This window comes from Natator depressus, chromosome 1 (assembly GCF_965152275.1).
Source record: "Natator depressus isolate rNatDep1 chromosome 1, rNatDep2.hap1, whole genome shotgun sequence".
Classification (NCBI taxonomy): Eukaryota; Metazoa; Chordata; order Testudines; family Cheloniidae; genus Natator; species Natator depressus.
The window spans coordinates 120,813,282-120,832,804 of NC_134234.1; the positions used below are offsets into that span (position 1 = coordinate 120,813,282).

At 40.5% G+C, this 19,523-nt stretch overlaps 1 protein-coding gene across 3 annotated transcripts in view; it reads right to left on the reverse strand.

The window, feature by feature from the left end:
- Positions 1-19,523, reverse strand: part of OCA2 (OCA2 melanosomal transmembrane protein) — a 336,400-nt gene that overhangs the window by 111,598 nt on the left and 205,279 nt on the right. For all 3 annotated transcript variants that reach the window (XM_074965665.1, XM_074965648.1, XM_074965656.1), the window contains 3 exons: positions 16,583-16,730; positions 14,655-14,712; positions 12,912-13,020 (listed from right to left, as the gene is read on the reverse strand). In XM_074965665.1, the coding sequence (XP_074821766.1) occupies positions 12,912-13,020; positions 14,655-14,712; positions 16,583-16,730 (315 nt within the window). The remainder of the gene's footprint in view (positions 1-12,911; positions 13,021-14,654; positions 14,713-16,582; positions 16,731-19,523) is intronic.

A 19,523-nucleotide genomic window follows, 5' to 3' on the forward strand; every position in this document is an offset into this window, starting at 1 on the left:
GGAGACATAACTGAGATAATCCTGTGTACATTATCATAAACAAATGGAGAACTCTATAGCTTTCAATAGTCCTCATTTCATTGGTACACTCTGTGTATGCAATAGACTAAGGATCAGATCCAAAGCCCAGTGAAGTCAACAAAAAGACTTGCACTGATTTCAGTGGGCCTTGGATAAGAGCCTAAATCCAGACAGGCAGGGCCTAGTAAAATTAAAGTTAGAATCTTAGAATATCAGGGTTGGAAAGGACCTCAGAAGGTCATCTAGTCCAACCCCCTGCTCAAAGCAGGACCAATCCCAGCTAAAGCATCCCAGCCAGGGCTTTGTCAAGCCTGACCTTAAAAACTTCTAAGGAAGGAGATTCCACCACCTCCCTAGGTAAGGCATTCCAGTGTTTCACCACCCTCCTAGTGAAAAAGTTTTTCCTAATATCCAACCTAAACCTCCCCCACTGCAACTTGAGACCATTACTCCTAATTCTGTCATCTGCTACCACGGAGAACAGTCTAGAGCCATCCTCTTTGGAACCCCCTTTCAGGTAGTTGAAAGCAGCTATCAAATCCCCCCTCACTCTTCGCTTCTGCAGACTAAATAATCCCAGTTCCCTCAGCCTCTCCTCATAAGTCATGTGTTCCAGTCCCCTAATCATTTTTGTTGCCCTCCGCTGGATGCTTTCCAATTTTTCCACATCCTTCTTGTAGTGTGGGGCCCAAAACTGGATACAGTACTCCAGATGAGGCCTCACCAATGTCGAATAGAGGGGAACGATCACGTCCCTCGATCTGCTGGCAATGCCCCTACTTATACATCCCAAAATGCCATTGGCCTTCTTGGCAACAAGGCACACTGTTGACTCATATCCAGCTTCTCATCCACTGTAACCCCAGGTCCTTTTCTGCAGAACTGCTGCCTAGCCATTTGGTCCCTAGTCTGTAGCGGTGCATGGGATTCTTCCGTCCTAAGTGAAGGATTCTGCACTTGTCCTTGTTGAACCTCATCAGATTTCGTTTGGCCCAATCCTCTAATTTGTCTAGGTCCCTCTGTATCCTATCCCTACCCTCCAGCATATCTACCTCTCCTCCCAGTTTAGTGTCATCTGCAAACTTGCTGAGGGTGCAATTCACACCATCCTCCAGATCATCGATGAAGATATTGAACAATTTCTTCTAATTTACCACCACTCTCATAAATAGTATGAGTTATGCAATTTATAGTGCAGGTCTCCCTCACACAAATGTATTAGGGCCAAAAAAATCAGAAACATTAACATGTGTGAAGTAGTTTTCATGCAATTAGTTTGTTCAACCTTTTATTTAAAACTTTGTGAAAGAAGGTTGGTTCCTGGAGTTTCTGTCCTACCCTCTAATTTACCAAACCATATGGGAATGCTTTAGAAGTAAAATGATGGAAGAAGAAATATTAGCTGTTAAGAACTTAAATACGGGTGAGATTCAAATATCATTGTGAATAGTTACTTTGCAGTCAATACCTATAAGCTCATTTGTATTGCAATGATTAATATTTCACCCCTAGATACTTTGGAAGAAAACGTTAAATTCTGCAAATGATTAAAGAGAATAAATCACTTTTTACACAAAGGCACAGTGAAATAGGCTATGAATACTGAATGAACCTTGAGAATTTTTATTTTGGCACAAAGCCTTAGCCTCCCTTAAAATGTGTCAAACACAATCTTTTTTTGTTTAATATTCTAGATGCCTTCCCAGTAAAGTTGGTATTCTTGACTCCTAAGCTAACATCTGCCACCCTAAATTATTTATTTAAAATGTGCTTCCAAATATTTTGGAAGAAGAAAACCCAAGACAGCAGCAAACTTTTAAATTATTGACCTTTCACCCTAACTATCCCTAAAACTCATCTGAGACAACATTTAATTTCTAAACTGAAATGTCAAAACATTCCCTTCCCCCCCCCCATTCTTTTTTTTACCTAGCATCAATCTAGTTTTACACGTTACTATTTACATTAATTTAGTTCACATGAAAGTTGATAGGCCTGTACAACCCTTAACAACCATGCAGTGTGGCAGATTCAGAAGATTTACCCTATTTACTACCAGTGCTGGGTGGTGGCTATAGCCTCCCAAAATTCTAGAACAGCAGTCTGAGGTGTAAAACTGAGAAAGACAAAGATTATTCAGAACTGACAAGCCTTTCAAGATGAATGGAGGCTGTTCACATCTCTCTCTGGCATAAATCCTCCTCTTTTCTCCCTGGCAGCTCTGGAGGTCCCTACACAGTCCTGCCTCAGTGGGATGGCCTGGGGGAAAAAATCCCTTCACACCCACTGTGATGGGTTGGATCACAGAAAATCCCTTGGGACCTGCCACCTGATGTTCTGAGACTACCCCTGAGCCTGTTTCCCGTGGCAGCTTGGGACTTCAGTGCCCTTCCTGGTTTGAGCCAGACACACTAGCCTGCTGCAAACCCAGATCCAGATCTGAACCACATCCCCCAACAGCTGCAGTCTTAACTGAAAACAGCTTAAGAAGCGTTCCTGTCTCCAACACTAGATGCCCAACTCCCAATGGGGTCCAAACCCCAAATAAATCCATTTTACCCTGTATAAAGCTTATACAGGGTAAACTCATAAATTGTTCACCCTCTATAACACTGACAGAGAGATATGCACATCTGTTTGCCTGCCCCCCCCCCAAGTTATTAATGCATACTCTGGGTTAATAAATAAGTAAAAAGTGATTTTATTAAATACAAAAAGTAGGATTTAAGTGGTTCCAAATAATAACAGACAGAACGAAGTGAATTACCAAGTAAAATCAAATAAAACACACAAGTCTAAACCTAATACAGTAAGAAAACTGAATACAGATAAAACCTCACCCTCAGATGTTTCAATAAGCTTCTATCACAGACTGTATGCCTTCCTAGTCTGGGCACAATCCTTTCCCCTGGTACAGCCCTTGTTCCAGCTCAGGTGGTAGCTAGGGGATTTTTCATGATTGCCACCCCCTTTGTTCTGTTCCACCTCCTTATATATCTTTTGCATAAGGCAGGAATTCTTTTTCCCTCTCTGGGTTCCCACCCCTCCTTCTAAATGGAAAAGCACCATGTTAAAAATGGATCCCAGTTCAGGTGACATGATCACATGTCCTGTGAGACCCCCAAGCCTTCATTCCTCCCAGCCTGACTCACAGGAAGGCCTGCCTGCAAACAGAGCCATCCACAGTCAATTGTCCTGGTTGATGAGAGCCATCAAAATTCCAAACCACCATTAATGGCCCACATTTTGCATAATTACAATAGGCCCTCAGAGTTATATTTCATATTTTTTAGTTTCCGATACAAGAGTGATACATTTATACAAATAGGATGACCACACTCAGTAGATTATAAACTTTGTAATGATACCTTACAAGAGACCTTTTACATGAAGCATATTCCAGTTACATTATATTCACACTCATTAGCATATTTTCATAAAATCATATAGAGTGCAACGTCACCCCCACCCCAAAGGAACTCCCTAATACACAGGTCAGTTGCTCAGGCTGTGTCCAGGAAACAAGTTTGGGGCAATAACCCATATACACCTCATTTTTTTCAGGCTGTTTACACTCTCAGAAAGACGCCCCACAGTTTACATTCATTTCACATTTGGAATATTCTCTTTGCATGAGGACTTGACTTTTTCACAAAGTTTAAATTGTGTAGAATTTAACAGGTTATGAAAAGTTTCCTATTTGTCACTGATAGGTGGGTTTGCCTAGTCCTGGACCTGTAGATTTAAGCAATCTAAATTAGGTGTAGCACTGTCAGCAGCTGTGCAAGCTTCTGTACACATCGCTCCCTGCTTATTTGCCTCAACTGTACTGAGGAAGAACCACTTCTGCTATGAACTAGTGAACTCTGAGATCCACTTTTTAAAACATGTTAAACAAGAACCCACAAGTAGGGGATGGAAGCTGCTTAAGTTTCATAGGGTGCAGTGATTGGAGAATCAGGCTCAGTTTTTCTAAGCAGAACAAACACTGGTTCAGTGCATATTACATTCAAATTTTTAGTTTTGAATGTAACTTCTGTACAACTGTACAATGTAACAACTGTAACTTTAATCAAGTTTATGACACACTCCAGAGCAACAAAGAGCTTTCTTCATCACCAGGCAATTTTCCAAGCAAGCGCTACACTTGGCTACTCAACCACTAGTCTGTTATAATCACTAGTTCAATCATAGAAACCACTGTAAAAGCTGGCAATCTGCATGTCTGTTTAAACAACAGCAGGCTGAAAATCAAGAGAAATTACATGGGCAAAACTCACCGAGCCGAATTTGAGGTGTCACTCATTTTGTAAGAAGACAAAACTTCCACTCTAATTTGCATCATACACTCTATGGACGTCATTTGGTTTTTGTTCTGCTGGTGCCCTTTCAAATTATAGTCTTTAATTTCTCTTGTCAATTTCTTCAAAACTTCCTGAGAATTATGTAAATGAGTCAGTAAATGTGACAAGTGGTTTCCAAAGGAAGGACCACACAACAAGGGCCTTTTGTGATCATAACAGTTCAACACATTTCTAAATGGAATGCATTGGCAATAAAATGAAAAGGAGGCCTATAAAATCTAGTTTACTGAATAAAGCAGAAGTCAGATTAAATGAAATGAAAACAATGAATGCATTCTTTTTACAGGGCTCAGGTCACAGGATTTAAATATTATAACAACATAAAATCCTACTGATCGTGAGAGGAACATGCGAAGGGCTGATGTTAGGGTGCAGCTGAGCAGCACTCCCAGGTTTCAAGGACAATATTTTACAGAATTATGGGAAGTCAAGAACAATGCGATGTATGGCACAGCCAGAGGTGTGAACTGCAGTGAATCTAAAATACAGATGAGAATTCATTCTCAAGGAGGAACCTGAGTATAAGCACAGAGGAGTTCACCAATTAAATCTTATAATATTAAGAGACAGCTAAGAGGTAATTGGATCACTGTCTATAACTATGTATGTGGGGAACCAAAATTTGATAATAGAAGGCCCTTCGCTCTAGCAAAGTATAACAAGATTCAATGGCTAGAAGTTGTAACCAGATAAATTCAGACAAGAAATAATGTGCACATTTTTCACAGTGAGGGTAATTAACCACTGGAACAACTTGTCACAGCCCCTGAGTAGGCTACTCCTGCTGAGACCCTTTTGCAGTCCCCGAAGTGCACCCCTATTATGTGGCACGCCTGTGCCTCCACTTTGCCTTGGGGTGGGATCTCATGATCCAACCATCTCCAGCTGGATCTCCAGTTTATACTCTCAGTTGCCAGCTGCCTTATTTAGCGAGCACAATGGGCCTGGCACCTGAAGGAGCCATCCTCTGGGAGCCTGTGACAGCATGTGTTTGCAGTGATACAGAAACAGCTACTTCAAAACAAAGCAGGATTTATTCTGCCCATAAGGTACACAGGACTTAGAGAAGTGGATTTAAAATCACAAAGAGCCCTACACACATATTCCTTTACGTAAGCTTAACCCCGTTATCCATAGCCCAGGCAAGTCTGGTTTATTCCATGTCTACGAGTTGAAAGAAACAGCCTAGGCTGCTCCCTCTCCAAAAAGATACACTAGAAATGGAAAAGGTACAGAGAAGGGCAACAAAAATTAGTAGGGGTATGGAATAGCTTCCATATGAGTAGAGATTAAAGAGACAGACTGTTCAGCAAAGAAATGACTAAGGGGGATCTGATAGAAGTCTATAAAATCATGAATGGTTTGGAGAAAGGATAAACAACACTTCCTTATTCACTTTCACATAACACATGAACCAGGGGTCACCCAATGAAATTAATAGGCAGCAGGTTTAAATCAAATAACTTCTTCACAAAACACATAGTCAACCTGTGGAACTTTTTCCCAGGGCACGGTGTGGAGGCCAAACATATAACTGGGTTAAAAAACCATCCTACTGGGGAGGAAGTTGGAAAGGAAGTTCTGCAGAGAAACTGTATGGCCTATGAACAGCACATAGCCAAGTTATGGGAGCTTCACTTTAGAGTAATACAGAGGAGCAAATTGTGGACAGGTTGAAAGGCATACAAAGAAAAAAAACAACGAAAATTCTGTGCAAAAATCTGTTAACGCTACATCAAAGTTGGGATTTTTACCATGCAAGAGTCAGGAAAAAAAAACACATTTTAAAATAACATCCCATTACCAGATCGTAGATCAAATAGTACAAAATGCGACATATGTGCAACTGTTACATATAAAGTATAAACATACATTAATTATTATTTATTTATATGATGCTAGCACATATGAGCCACAGTCAAAAATCATTGTGCTAGGCACTGTACACACCTATAGCGAAATTAGTATCTTCCCTAGAGGGCTTAACCAACAGAATAAAACAGAAGTTACTTTAAAAAAAATCAAATACAGAAGAGGTAGAATGAAGGCTGTTGTGGGAACCTTCACTCTAAATTTTCTATTTCTGTTTGTTTAAAGTCTAAGCCTTAACACTGCATTAACATATGTATTTGCATATAAACAGAACTAAATAAATTAATGAAGGGATACAAGAAAACTAAACAGGAAGGCAGCTAGCATTTAATAAGGCTGTTAAATATGCTGATTTTATTGTTTAAATTAAAACATCAGCGTTTGCAAATTAGCTTAGTGATTCCAAATTCATAATGGAAAAATTATATCAATGCTGGGGTTTGATAAAGAATTCCATAATCTTTCTGATTCACTCTACCAAATGCAGTTAAAAGTTATTAGCTTGCTAACACTCTAACTTTTGTATAAGATATTATTCTGCAGGAAAAGTAAACACGCATCTAAAATCCTGTCAGGGTTCCTTCCCCACCCTGAACTCTAGGGTACAGATGTGGGGACCCGCATGAAAGCCCCCTAAGCTTATTTCTACCAGCTTAGGTTAAAACCTGGTACGCTGCTGCCACCACCAAGCGATTTAACAAAGATTCAGGGAAGAGCCCACTTGGAGACGTCTTCCCCCAAAATATCCCCCCAAGCCTTACACACCCCCTTTCCTGGGGAGGCTTGAGAATAATATCCTAACCAATTTGTTACAAAATCATCAAAGACCCAAACCCCTGGGTCTTGGAACAATGGAAAAATCAGTCAGGTTCCTAAAGGAAGGATTTTATTTAAAAAAAAGAAAGGTAAAAATCATCTGTGTAAAATCAGGATCGAAAATACTTTACAGGGTATTCAGATACAAAACACAGAGGATCCCCCTCTGGGCAAAACCTTAAAGTTACAGAAACAGCAAAAGAAAGCTCCCTCTTAACACAGGGAAAATTCACATAAAACAAAAGATAAACTAATCCGCCTTGCCTGGCTTACCTATACTGGTTGCAATATTGGAGACGTGGATTAGGATGCGTTGGAGAAGATGAATTTCTGCCTGGCCTCTCTCAGCCCCAAGAGAGAACAACCACGTAAACAAAGAGCACAACCAAAAGCCTTCCTCCCCACCCCCCAAGATTTGAAAGTATCTTGTTCCCTTATTGGTCCTTTGGGTCAGGTGTCAGCCAGGTTGCCTGAGCTTCTTAACCCTTTACAGGTAACAGGATGTTGCCTCTGGCCAGGAGGGATTTTATAGTATTGTATACAGGAAGGTGGTTACCCTTCCCTTTATATTTATGACAGATCCACTTTCCTTTTTGTGAGGAAAAATGTTAAACAACTTTAACAGAAGTATTAGAGTATATGATATGCTGTATTTTAAGAAAATTATTTCCATACACTGTAGAACTGAAAAACCATGGAGACTCACAGCAGCAAAAGTTCAGTAACAATAATATGTAACTAACTGATAGTTAAAATTAAGTTCAGGAGTTATCAATAAGCCCTCATGGTGTGAGCTTGCGGCTCCCATTAACACAAATTACAGTGGCACAGCAGCAGCATCATACTTAAGGTTGTGTCATGACTTCTGTTTAAAGGTCGACATTTCTAAGTCTTCTAAAATCAACATGGTCAATTGGATTCCTTGGAAATTTGGTGTGCCTCAGAAGTGTCACTTGAGATAGGGACTGCAGAGATGTAATCCCTGAAAAAATAGTTTCAGTCTTAGTTTTAACAAAGGGAGTGCAAGGCACCACTAAATCTTCACAGGACCCAAATGGAGACCGGTATTTACAAAAATGTACATTTTTACAGTCCATGCACCAATACAAAAAAACAGCTAGAGGGTTTCCATTCCTGCCATCTTATATGCTTTAAAGCTTAACACCTGTAAGTGTTCCAAAATCCAAAGAGTTACTCAGATTGCTTTGAAATTTGGTGCACCACATGGGGACAGGTAGTGTAAGTGATCCAAATTTGGGGTCATTTGAGGTCCAAGTTACATGCCGCCTCCCCCCCACACACACACACACACATTTTTTTTCCTTCTGCTGCCTCGTTCTGTTAAACAGAGAGGTACTAATGAGTGAATGAATAACAGACCTCACTGAGATTGTTGGCTGTGAACTTACTGTGACGTTCCCCTCTAGTGTTATCTGGACCAGTGATCCGCTAGGTCACTCCAATCCTTGACTTTGAGAGCCAGCCTTACCCTGCTCTGCTGTGAGAACCGCCACTCCTGGGCTGTTCATGCACAGCCTCTATTATACAAGCTGCTCTTTGGATTGTGCAACCAAATGACACTAGCCAATATCTCCGGTCCCAGACACAACCCTAGGAACCTCCGTCTTGCAGTGTCCAGTTATGCCCACTGGATGCTGCAAGCTTATACGAGTTCATCAATTTAACAAAGAAATTTATATATGTACCAGGCTTGTGGTCCAAAGGGGAGACTCTGACATGTTTCAAACCAAACACACTGCTTCAGGTAGAATAAACAAACAGATTTATTAACTACAAAGATAAAATGTAAGTGATTATAAGTCAAAGCATAGCAAGTCAGATTTGGTCAAATGAAATAAAAGCAAAATGCATTCTAAGCTGATCTGAACACTTTCAATGTCCTTACAAACTTAGATGCTTCACACCACAGGCTGGCTGGTTGCCCTTCAGCCAGGCTCTCCCCTTTGATCAGCGCTTCAATCGCTTGGTGTGGTGTCTGTAGATGTAGGTGGAAGAGAGAGAAAGACCATGGCTCTCCCTTTTATCATGTTTTCTTCCCTCTTGGCTTTGCCCCCTCCGCTTCAGAGTCAGGTCAACATTACCTCATCACAGTCCCAAACTGACCAAAGGCAGGGGGGTGACTCACTCGAGAATCCAACAGATCCTTTTGCTGCTGCCTAAGCCAGCATCATTTTTCCTGTGAGGCTGGGCTGGGTTTGTCCCATACATGCCCTGATGAGGTGTGAACTGCCTCTCTGCTCTTGGAGAGTTTTTGCCTGGGCTTATTTTAAGTCATGAGGATACATTTTCAGCCTCCTAACTATATACATGAAATTATAACCTATAACATTACTGTAACAACAATTACTATAACATCACTATAACGACAATGCTCAGTGCATCATGAGCCTTCCAAAGACACACGACATGACCAACTTTGCATTGGATACTACACAATCATTTTACAAGGATGAACATGGGGGGGCTGGGTGTTCCCCCAAAGTACAGAGAGTCACTTATCCTTCAATTAACATACCTAAGGCTTGGTGCACACTATACAGTTAGGCTGACGTAAGCTACCTTCTGTCAACCTAGCTGTAGAAGTATCTTCACTTAAATTGACTCCTGCTGATATAAGTGACTCTCTACACCCCTTTAGTAACATCACCTCCCCTAGTGGGAGGTCAACGTAGTGTCAGCGTAGACACTGCATTGCCTCCAACTGTTACTGTCTTTCAGGAGCTGTCCCACAATGCACCACACCAACGATTCAGTCAATACAAATGCTCCTGGTGAGGATGTGCACTGCCAACACAAGTTGCCAAGCGTGCACACACACAAGTGATTTAATAACTACAGTGGCTGTATGCTGACGTAAGGCAACATAATTTTGTAGTGTAGACATGGCCTAAAGATAAGTTAATTACAAGCCCCCACCTAAGACAAAAGACATTTTGGACTGAGGCTATGTCTATACTAAAACTGCTACAGAGGGACATCTGCAGCACTGTAGCAGTGCTTCACAGTAGTCATTACTGATGAGAGGGGTTCTCCCATCACTGTAGGTAACATACTTCCTCGAGAGGCGGTAGCTAGGTCAATGGAAGAATTCTATTTTGATGGGAATGTAACCAAAATATTTTTCAGAAAAAAATTAGACATGTGAATGCTTCCTGGAAGGGGCACTAAGGGGCAGAGGAGTGGGGGAAAAGGAGGTGAAGGGTTGGGGGCTGAAGTAAAAAGAGGAGGTTATGGGTGAGGATAAAGCAGGATGCATGGGATGGGATGGGAGAGAGGTTGGGAGTTCAAGTGAGGAAGCTGTGGGAGCTAGGGGGACTGGAGGGGTGGGACACTTGGAAGGTGGATGTGGGGGTGAGTGTTAGGGGGAGTGGGGAAGAATAGGGGCCAAGACATCAGTGAGACCCACATTCTTTCCTCCCATGTGCCCATATCGGGGGGGCCCTTGCCCCTCTAGGGGGATCTGAGCAGCCCTCTCTCCCCTTCATGTGATCTAGGGTATGGTGGGGGGGCTTCCCCACCACCAGTTTCTGAGCCCCTCTCACTGCCTCCTATGCATGTGTGCCAGGGTCTGGTGGGTCCCCAGCCCATCTACAGGGGTTGGACACCACCTCCCTATCTCTCCTCATGTGAGTCAATTCAGGGACTGGCGGGGGGTGCCTATTGGGATGGTTTGAGGTCCCCTCCCTGCTGCAGGATCTGGGGAAGTCCTGCCCATGTGGGTGGGGAGCAAGCACTGGTATGTCTCCTCAAACTCAGAATTACCCCCTCCCCCAGCTTATGTGACCTCTCAGTGGGGTATGACGCTGTATCATGAGTCCCTTTGAGGAAGCACAACAGTTCCAGCTCCACAGGACTGCTGAGACCACTCCCTCTGCAGCACAGGGGCTGAAAAATCAAAGAGGCTCTGAGCTGTAAAGGCTGTCCCTTTCCCTTCCTGTCTCTGACTGACCCTATGAGGCTCTAGAGAAGAAGTGGTTGGGGTATCTGAGAGATGCCAGCAGAGACTGGAGAAGAGAAGCAATGTGGAAACTGCCAAACCCCTGCCTCCGATTTGAAAAGACTCCCTAGCTTGTGGGAATAGAGAAGGGTGCTTTTTAAGAGGTCTGTCTGACTTCACTTCATGTTCTCTTCATTCAGCTGCCCACCTCGAGTGCCTGTTTTCTGCCTCACTAAGACTACTGTCAGGTACTCTGCATGGGACTATACCTTAACTAAGCAGGAATTTAAACTAACTACGGCTTTGTAAGAGTATCTTGACAGGAGTATATGCCACAGCGCCTCCCTGTTGGTTTCCAGGTGAAGTTTAAAATGTTTGCTTTACCTCTCTCTGTGTGCCATACTTCCACAGGTGAGGTCAGCAGAGGTGCTTGAGCTGAAGCTCCACTGGTATACATGAGAAAGGGCTTCTGAGCAAGTGTTCTTTGTGAAGCCCTCACAACTTTGGAATTCACTCTCCCACAGCTTCCATTGCCTTAGGCTATGTCTACACTCTGCACCTTACAATGGTGCAGCTGGGCTGCTACAGTTGCGCCGTTGTAATGTACACAGTGTAGCCACTCTTTGTCACAGGAAGAGAACTCTCCAGGCAACCAAATAAAACCACCCCCAATGAGGGTTGGTAGCTTCATCACTGGGAGAGCATCTCCTGCCAACAAAGGGCTTTTCGTCATTAAAACTTTTTTCGTTCGGGGTGTTTTTTCACACTCCTGAACAACAAAAGTTTTAACAATGAAACATAGCCTTAGTCTGAAATAGGCCGAATCTGAAAACCTTCAAGTCATGCTGTAAACCTTATCTTACCACCCCGGCAGATAAAAATGGGGAGTTTGGGGACAGAAAAATGTGAGAGAGGGGGAAATAATGGAGAGGGAGGGGATTTAATCTTCTGAGTTATCTGGTTTGCTGGTGGTGGGTAATTATAAGGGGAGCAGGCAGCAAACTCTATATGTATGTTGCCTAACACTTTCCAGTACAAAGGATTCTTGTGACCTTGTCTATGAGAAGCTCTCACAGCTCCATTGTTTGCAGCAGGCCTTTGAAAATCGGACCAGGAAAATACCTTTTCTTTGAACCATCAAATTCCATTTAGCTTTTGCTCAATTATAAACTGTTAAATCCAATGAAGTGAGCTGTAGCTCACGAAAGCTTATGCTCAAATAAATTTATTAGTCTCGAAGGTGCCACAAGTACTCCTTTTCTTTTTGCGGATATAGACTAACACGGCTGCTACTCTGAAACCTGTTAAATACACAGGTACCTCTCAGAGGTACTTCTTATTCGAGGGACATTACCCATTTTAGTCCCCACATTCCACACAAATTTGATGTCTCATTGATGAAAATCATTGACATTGATAATGAAGAATCAGAGAACTGAAGATATACAAAGAGATATTTATACTGAAGGAATGGCTCCCAGAACATTTTAATTTTCCTGCAGGAATGATTTTTTCTCTCATGTTTGGTTTTTGTCATACATAGTACCTCAGCTCTTGGCAGGTTCAGAGGCATGCACACAGGCACCAAGGGAACCCAACCCACCTTTGACCCCTTTGATATGGATCTCCTCTCTGGTAAAAGGAAGGCGGGTCAGAAAATGGAAGTCACCAGCATACCTGTCACTACTGATTTAATTGGGACATGCCTGGGTTTTGAGAACCTAATCTGGGAAACTTCTGGTCTGATCAGTGTCATGGGACTGTGTGAGAGAGATATGTATAGTATAGAAGAAAAGGACCTTATGAAGAGATCCAAACTCAAATGTCTCCTTTTCGTTACTAAGTCTATCAGTATGATAAAGCAGAGAAATCAGACTCACCAAGATCTAGATGAATGCCTGGAACAAATGAATTGAGAAAGAACATCAGGATAACAAATCCCAACACAGTCAGGCATTTGATGAGAAGTATTTTGTCTGTTATTCTGTGCTGTAGGTAGGAAAAACAGTCAGCAACTATGTTACAGAAGAAACTATTTATTATACTATACACACTTTCAATCAAACATGCATTTGTAAGGCATAAATCTCTTACTGTAAAGGAAGGTGATACAGGAAGAGAAAAGTAAAAATCTTAAGTTAGGAAAAAGATTCTCTTGGGGGAAAAAAAGAAAATTCTGGAGAAACAATGCTATTTTAGACAACAAAAATCTTTTGACATTAGCTACAACTTCTAAATTTGTTTCGTATGTAATTGATAATAAAGGAAGGCAATTTTTAAACATTTTAATCATCATACTGTATGTTAGGTAAGTGATTACAATTTAGCAGAGGCAACTGTAGATTTAAGGCCCTTGACACAAATGTGAATAGCAGGAATGTGCAGATCATGACTGCTCAAAATGTTCATATTTGTTCAGCTACCCGTTTTAACTTTATTGTAATGGGAACAGTAACACTGAAATGCAATTTCCATTATAATCAGGGCTCAATGCAGTCTGTGATTCCATGGCACAGAAATAAATTAACCGCTTGCCTTTGAATTCTGCTCCAAAATCTTAGAACCTAATCCACAGGTTCTACTCTTGCCCTTTATTCATCATTCTAGTCTCCACTTTCTACCGAATTCCTGCACTCTCCTTTCCTGGCCCCTCTTTTTCCCCAAGATCCATATTCTTATCACCAGTCCCCATCTTCTCCCCCATTCCTCTCTAGTTTCCTTTTTTAGTGCCAGTCTTCTCTATTGTCTTCTGGTTCCTCTTTCTAGTCTCACTTGCTCCACCTAGATTCTGCCCCCCCCCCCGATTCCTCTGTATAATCCCCACCTTCTCCCACTCTCTGTCCTGGTATTCCCCTCTCTAGTCACCATTTTCTTCACACACACACACCCGGTTAAGACTATTTAAAAATCTGATCATACTTTATACAAGGTTCTTTTAATAAGAGGTTGATTAGACTGTAGCTCTTTGAAACAGGAGCTGTGTTTGTACTGCGCATAGTGCTGCTGGCCCTGGTCCCTGATTGGTGTTCTTAGGTGCTATCGCAGCACCAAAAAAAAATATGAATATAAATATGTTAATGACATAAATATTATATTATAGATGGTAATAAGGATATCAGTAGAAGATGTTCTCTATAGCTACAAGCCATGATATAAGAAACCTGTTGAACTGTTGGAATCTATAACAATGGATTAGCAATTTATTAAATCATCAATTAATCATGTATTAACACTTTATAACAGTATAAAGTGTGACCAAAAACCATCATTACGTAAATTTAAGGTTGCAGGAACATATCGGGCAGTTGGCGGGGGGGAGAGGGGGCAGTGTGTGTGTATGTATATATACACACACACACACACACACACACACACACACACACAGTACATTATAGTTAAAACAAAAAAAATAAGAAACTGGAAATTCAAACTTAAGGTTAAACTTAAAAGAAACCTTAACATCTGAATGTGCTACCTTAACGCTGTCCCATTCAGAAGCCAGCCCACCAGCTTTTCTTCCCTGCATGGAGAGTATTTGATAGGTGCACTGAATTGGTTCCTGCTTTTTCTGCTAGGATATACTTCAGTTCTTCTGAAACTTAGTATAACTGCCATTTATTTACCTTTTTTTGGAGCTCCTGAATATTTGTTTCCCAGTTTTTATCTTCTTGTGAAATTTGTCTGAAAGAAAAGGACCCATGCCCTTTAGTTATGAAATTAGAGTTCTGCCACAATCTTAATATAGTATCAGAATAGGTCCTCTTTATTACAACTAGCTCCTCTCACATTTAGACCATCCTCTTACTTATATAAGCAATGCACTCTAAGTATGAAACCATGGCCTTATTACAACCAATAGCAAAACTCCCATTAACTTCAATGGGGACAAGGATTTCATCTTAAAAACCCAGTCCTGCAATGCAATCCATTAGCACATAGACCTTATGCTTATGAAAAGTCCCACTGATTTCAAAGGAACCCTGCACCATTTTAGGTTTGAATTAGCAAACTTCACTGCAGGACTGAGGCCAAAGACTGTAGTTAGTTCCTGCACCAGTTCTGGAAGTTGACATGCACCATTTTGAGATAAAACAATGGTCATGTGATAGCATCAACACACACACACACACACACACACACACACACACACACACACACACTTACTTTGATAGAGATATATCATTTGCATTTTATAATGAAGTTTTTAAAATCTGGATTACTTCATTGAGTTATCAGTATAGTCAGCTCTTCTAGCATGCCCTGGAGTTCAGGAGCTGTGCCATTAACAGTAATGGATTACATATTGCTGCATTATGGTGAAGGAATCCTGACTTCCAGCATCAACGAGGTAGTTTATATGCACACTTCAGAAGTGCTCTCTTTGGTAAATCATAATTTCTTATAATATTTTATTTCCTTTTTTTAAAAAATTGCCTGATTTTGATCATTTAACATGAACCTGCCAGACTATTCAATATGTACAATGTCAGCATAAACATCATATGATGTAAACAAAAATAGGTTACTGAAAGAATTTTTAAAATTCAATTTACATTTCCCTTTTCATGCCCTTTATTTAATTATCTACACTGCACTCAGCTTGGACAATGAAAATTAATAAAGTCAGTTTCACTTTTGTTTAGAGTCAATTTCACTATCAGGTTGTTTGTGCTGTACTACTTAGGTTTCAAATTCTAAAGAGCAACTTTTAAATGACTAGCAGTGATTTTCATTGGAATTAAAAAAAAATTGGATTAACATTTTGTTGGACTTAGGTTTTATTAAAGCTTTTCCCACCCTCAGCACAACATTTAAATTGTGGGTCATATTTAAATTGATAGCGCTTTCTTAAAACGTTAATAATAAATAATTTTATACATGAGTGGGATGTCTTCCAAAGTCTCATCCTCATTGAAGAGCACTTTAATATTTTATTTTTAAAAATTATTTAGCAGCATGCCACACTGTATGTTCTGAAGGACACTGTTGAATGGAAAAGGGTCACAAACTTACTTTTTATGCTGTCAAATGAAAACTACCTGATGTTTCTAGACCCTGAAGTTCAGGGGCATGTTACCATATATTTTGCAGCCTCGAAAAGCCAATTCTGTCTCCTTACATTTATCGAACACCTTTTAGCTACTTACTTGGTCTTTAATCATCATTGGGAAGGGTGCTGGGTAGAAGGGGCAGCACCTCTTCTCCAATTCCCACATGACGCTCAGAAGGTGGCATGGAATCCAGGTCTGGTCCCAATGGAGAACACATTGATCTTCACTCTCTGAGCTGTGCGTAAGATTACTAAAGTAAAATCCTGGCCTCAGTATCATTGACTTCAGTGGGGCTAGATTTCACTCCAAATCTTACACACAGCTAGCAAAGCATTGATACAACAAAACCTGCAGCCCCATGCTAAAAACAGCAAAGTTCCATAAATTGCCATCCCCAATAAATTGTCCTCCATTCCACCAGACTGTGGATTTCACAAGTCCCCCAAAAATCTGTGCCTTGACAAAACTAAATTAAAGTGATGAGTTTGTGCAGACTATACCTATGGAACGTTTTGAGTTTTTTCCTCAGCAAGATCTCCAGAGTCAGAACTTTCTGCATTAAGAGGCATTTCACAGCAGTTTCTTCTCTGCTGGCAGGATTGATGCGTTGTGCTGTCAGTCTCCAAACATGGATCTCGTGTTTCAGTTCTAAGAAGAAATAGGATTGTTTAGCTTAAAAAGTGATATAAAATGCATATTAAATCAGACCACCAAAACAAAACAAAAAATGGAAATACACACTGTGTGTCTTGCACTCCAAAGTTAAAAACCACTAAAATGGAAGCAGCACAGAGCTAGTGATCTTCAAAACTATTACTGAAGTTTTGCTTTGGTGTGGAGAAAAAAATAATGGTAAATAAAGAGGAAAAACATTTAAAAAAATTTAATTAAATAAACCCCAGATTCGGTTTCCAAAGAACAAATTGTTCCCTCCAATACTAACGAGTGGTTCCCATTGACTGACGAAAGAACCGGGCATACATATCCAAGGACAAACTCTGGGTCTAAAATCAAACAGTTTATCCATCTGTTTTTAACCTATACAAAATTAACTGTATCCTATGGTAGTGCTAACAGAGTGCTAGCCACTTTATAGAAATATATGAAGGTAAACACTCCTGGACAAGGAGAATGGACAAATATAAATCAAGGAAGGTGAATGGAGCGTAATGAAAAGCATGAAGTTGTACAAGAATTAGCAAAAACAATGCTAGCTCCATGATTTGTTGGGATTCTTTTCACTTATTTTATTTTCATATTAAAACATTGTTAATTATATAAAATAAATATTTTAATTATCCAGTGTGGTGGAATTTTAGCATTGCGTTTGAGAACATTGTGTAATGACATTAAACCACTTCCCAGGATGCCAGACTTCCGAGATGCTTGTTCCATAGGCACTGAGGCAGTTGGGAATCCTAGGGTTCAAAGTAAGCCACCTAACACATTTCTAAACACAACATCCTTGTCCACACTCAGGCCAAAATAATATTTAATCTGGTGTTCGTCAAAATGTGGCCTTGTCATGTTTTCTAACACAGTTGTGTTTTTTCCCCCCCAGGAGACACAAGGTCTTGGAGCCAGACATCAAGGTGGAAAACTGTATGCTTCTGCTCAGCTAGAGTGGTAGAATGTTTGCATTAGGAAAGAACCTTGTATTTCCTAGAAGAATCCTAAGAAAGTATGAGCAGAATCCTTAGATACACAGATAATATCTAATACCACTTAGAAGGAATTTTTTTCCCAAGTTGCCCATTTAAGCAAATTGCCAAGGGTTCATTGCTGCCCAATTCCAGATCACTCATATAGCCAGAGAACTTTAGTGTGGGAAGAGAGAGGCATGTGAATCTCTTTGTGCTGCTTATTTATAATTATTTATTGCTAAATTATGAATAAGCATTTATTTCATTTACTAAGAGTTATCCTTCAGAATGTCCTGAAAATAAATATTTCCTTATATACTGAAGGAGAGGGTAACATTAGTTCTATTTGTTGTTGTTGTGATTACTTTGCTCATATTATTTAGTAACAGTAGCATATCTATTTAAGCCCCCTACCTTTGTGACCAATTATTCGCAGTTATGAGATTATAAATCATGCAGCTATAGGCTTAACAAGGATTCACACTTGATGAAACATTATAATTTTACATAACTGATGCAAACAAAGAGCCACATACAGCAATTGACTTACATTTTGAATAGCTCCATATATGTGTTTTGCAGATGCATAAATGATTATCTTTCCCCAGAGTTTACAATTTAAGGGCTTGCCTATATGAACTGTTAGTAAATGGCAACCTGGGTGTAAATCTTCCCCCTCACTAGCCTGCTGTGCACTATCTGTATGAACCCTGCTACCGTGCACTAAAAGCTCCCTATTGCACTTTGATCTGCTCCCATTTCAATGCAAATATCTAAAAAAAAAAAAAAAAAAAAAAGTGGAGTCTCATTTCCTTGTAGGCTTCTTCGTTTTCTTTCATCACTCTGATTTTGTCTCTAAAAATGTTGCTTTGTGATCCCTGTACGGTGAAGGGAAAACTTTAAGTGATCCTAGATGCGGTCTCAATCTAAATGAGATAATCTTTTACATTGAATTTAAGTACACGATGTATGAGAGATGCCAAGAAGGTTCTATCACGTTGGGATTTCTCTTGAGACCTCAACCTCTTGATTCCCCAGAACTCACCACTCAGGTTTCTTGATTGGCAAACACAAAGACTAGACAGCACTGATCAGACTCACGGGTAGGGGCTAGGTACAGGGCATATCACAAATCCAAAGAGTCCAAGTGTTAATTACTTTCTGTACAAGTTTGATCCAATATTGATGCATGCATCTTCCATCCTACAGTATATCATACACTTTGTGAGTGGTCAGGTTATTTTCAGGAGCAATCCCTGTACATAGCATGCTTTGTTCTCATGCCACACATACACAGCATATTTTCTTAATTTCCTCCGAGTCTGCTTATCCTCCTTCAACATATTCTTAGCCATTGCTGCTGACACTATTATTTCTTGCACCTGTTTTTATACAGCTTATCTCTTTCCTTGTCCTTCCCTATTGGGGCCCCAAAACAATTATTTTTACAACTTATCTTTTCCCTTCTCCTTGATTACTGGAGCCCACTCACACCAAGGTAGACCTATGTCTCCCTCTTCTTATTCATGTATCCTCACACCCAATTATCATGGCTTTGTGCCTGGTCTTCCAGCACCTCTGCTCAGTGAGAGAGTATTTTATTGTCTTTTGCAGGGGCAGACACCTGTGGAGCATGATAATGCAGTTTACCATTTTGCTTTTTGATAGTCTCAGTTGCAACACCCTGTTCAATCACATCCATTCAGCCCCCCAGGGGCCAGTCTTCCTACTATGGTCATTGTTACTGGAAAATGGTTAAATCTTTTATCAAATTTCCTTCGGCCAAAGTAAAAAGTTG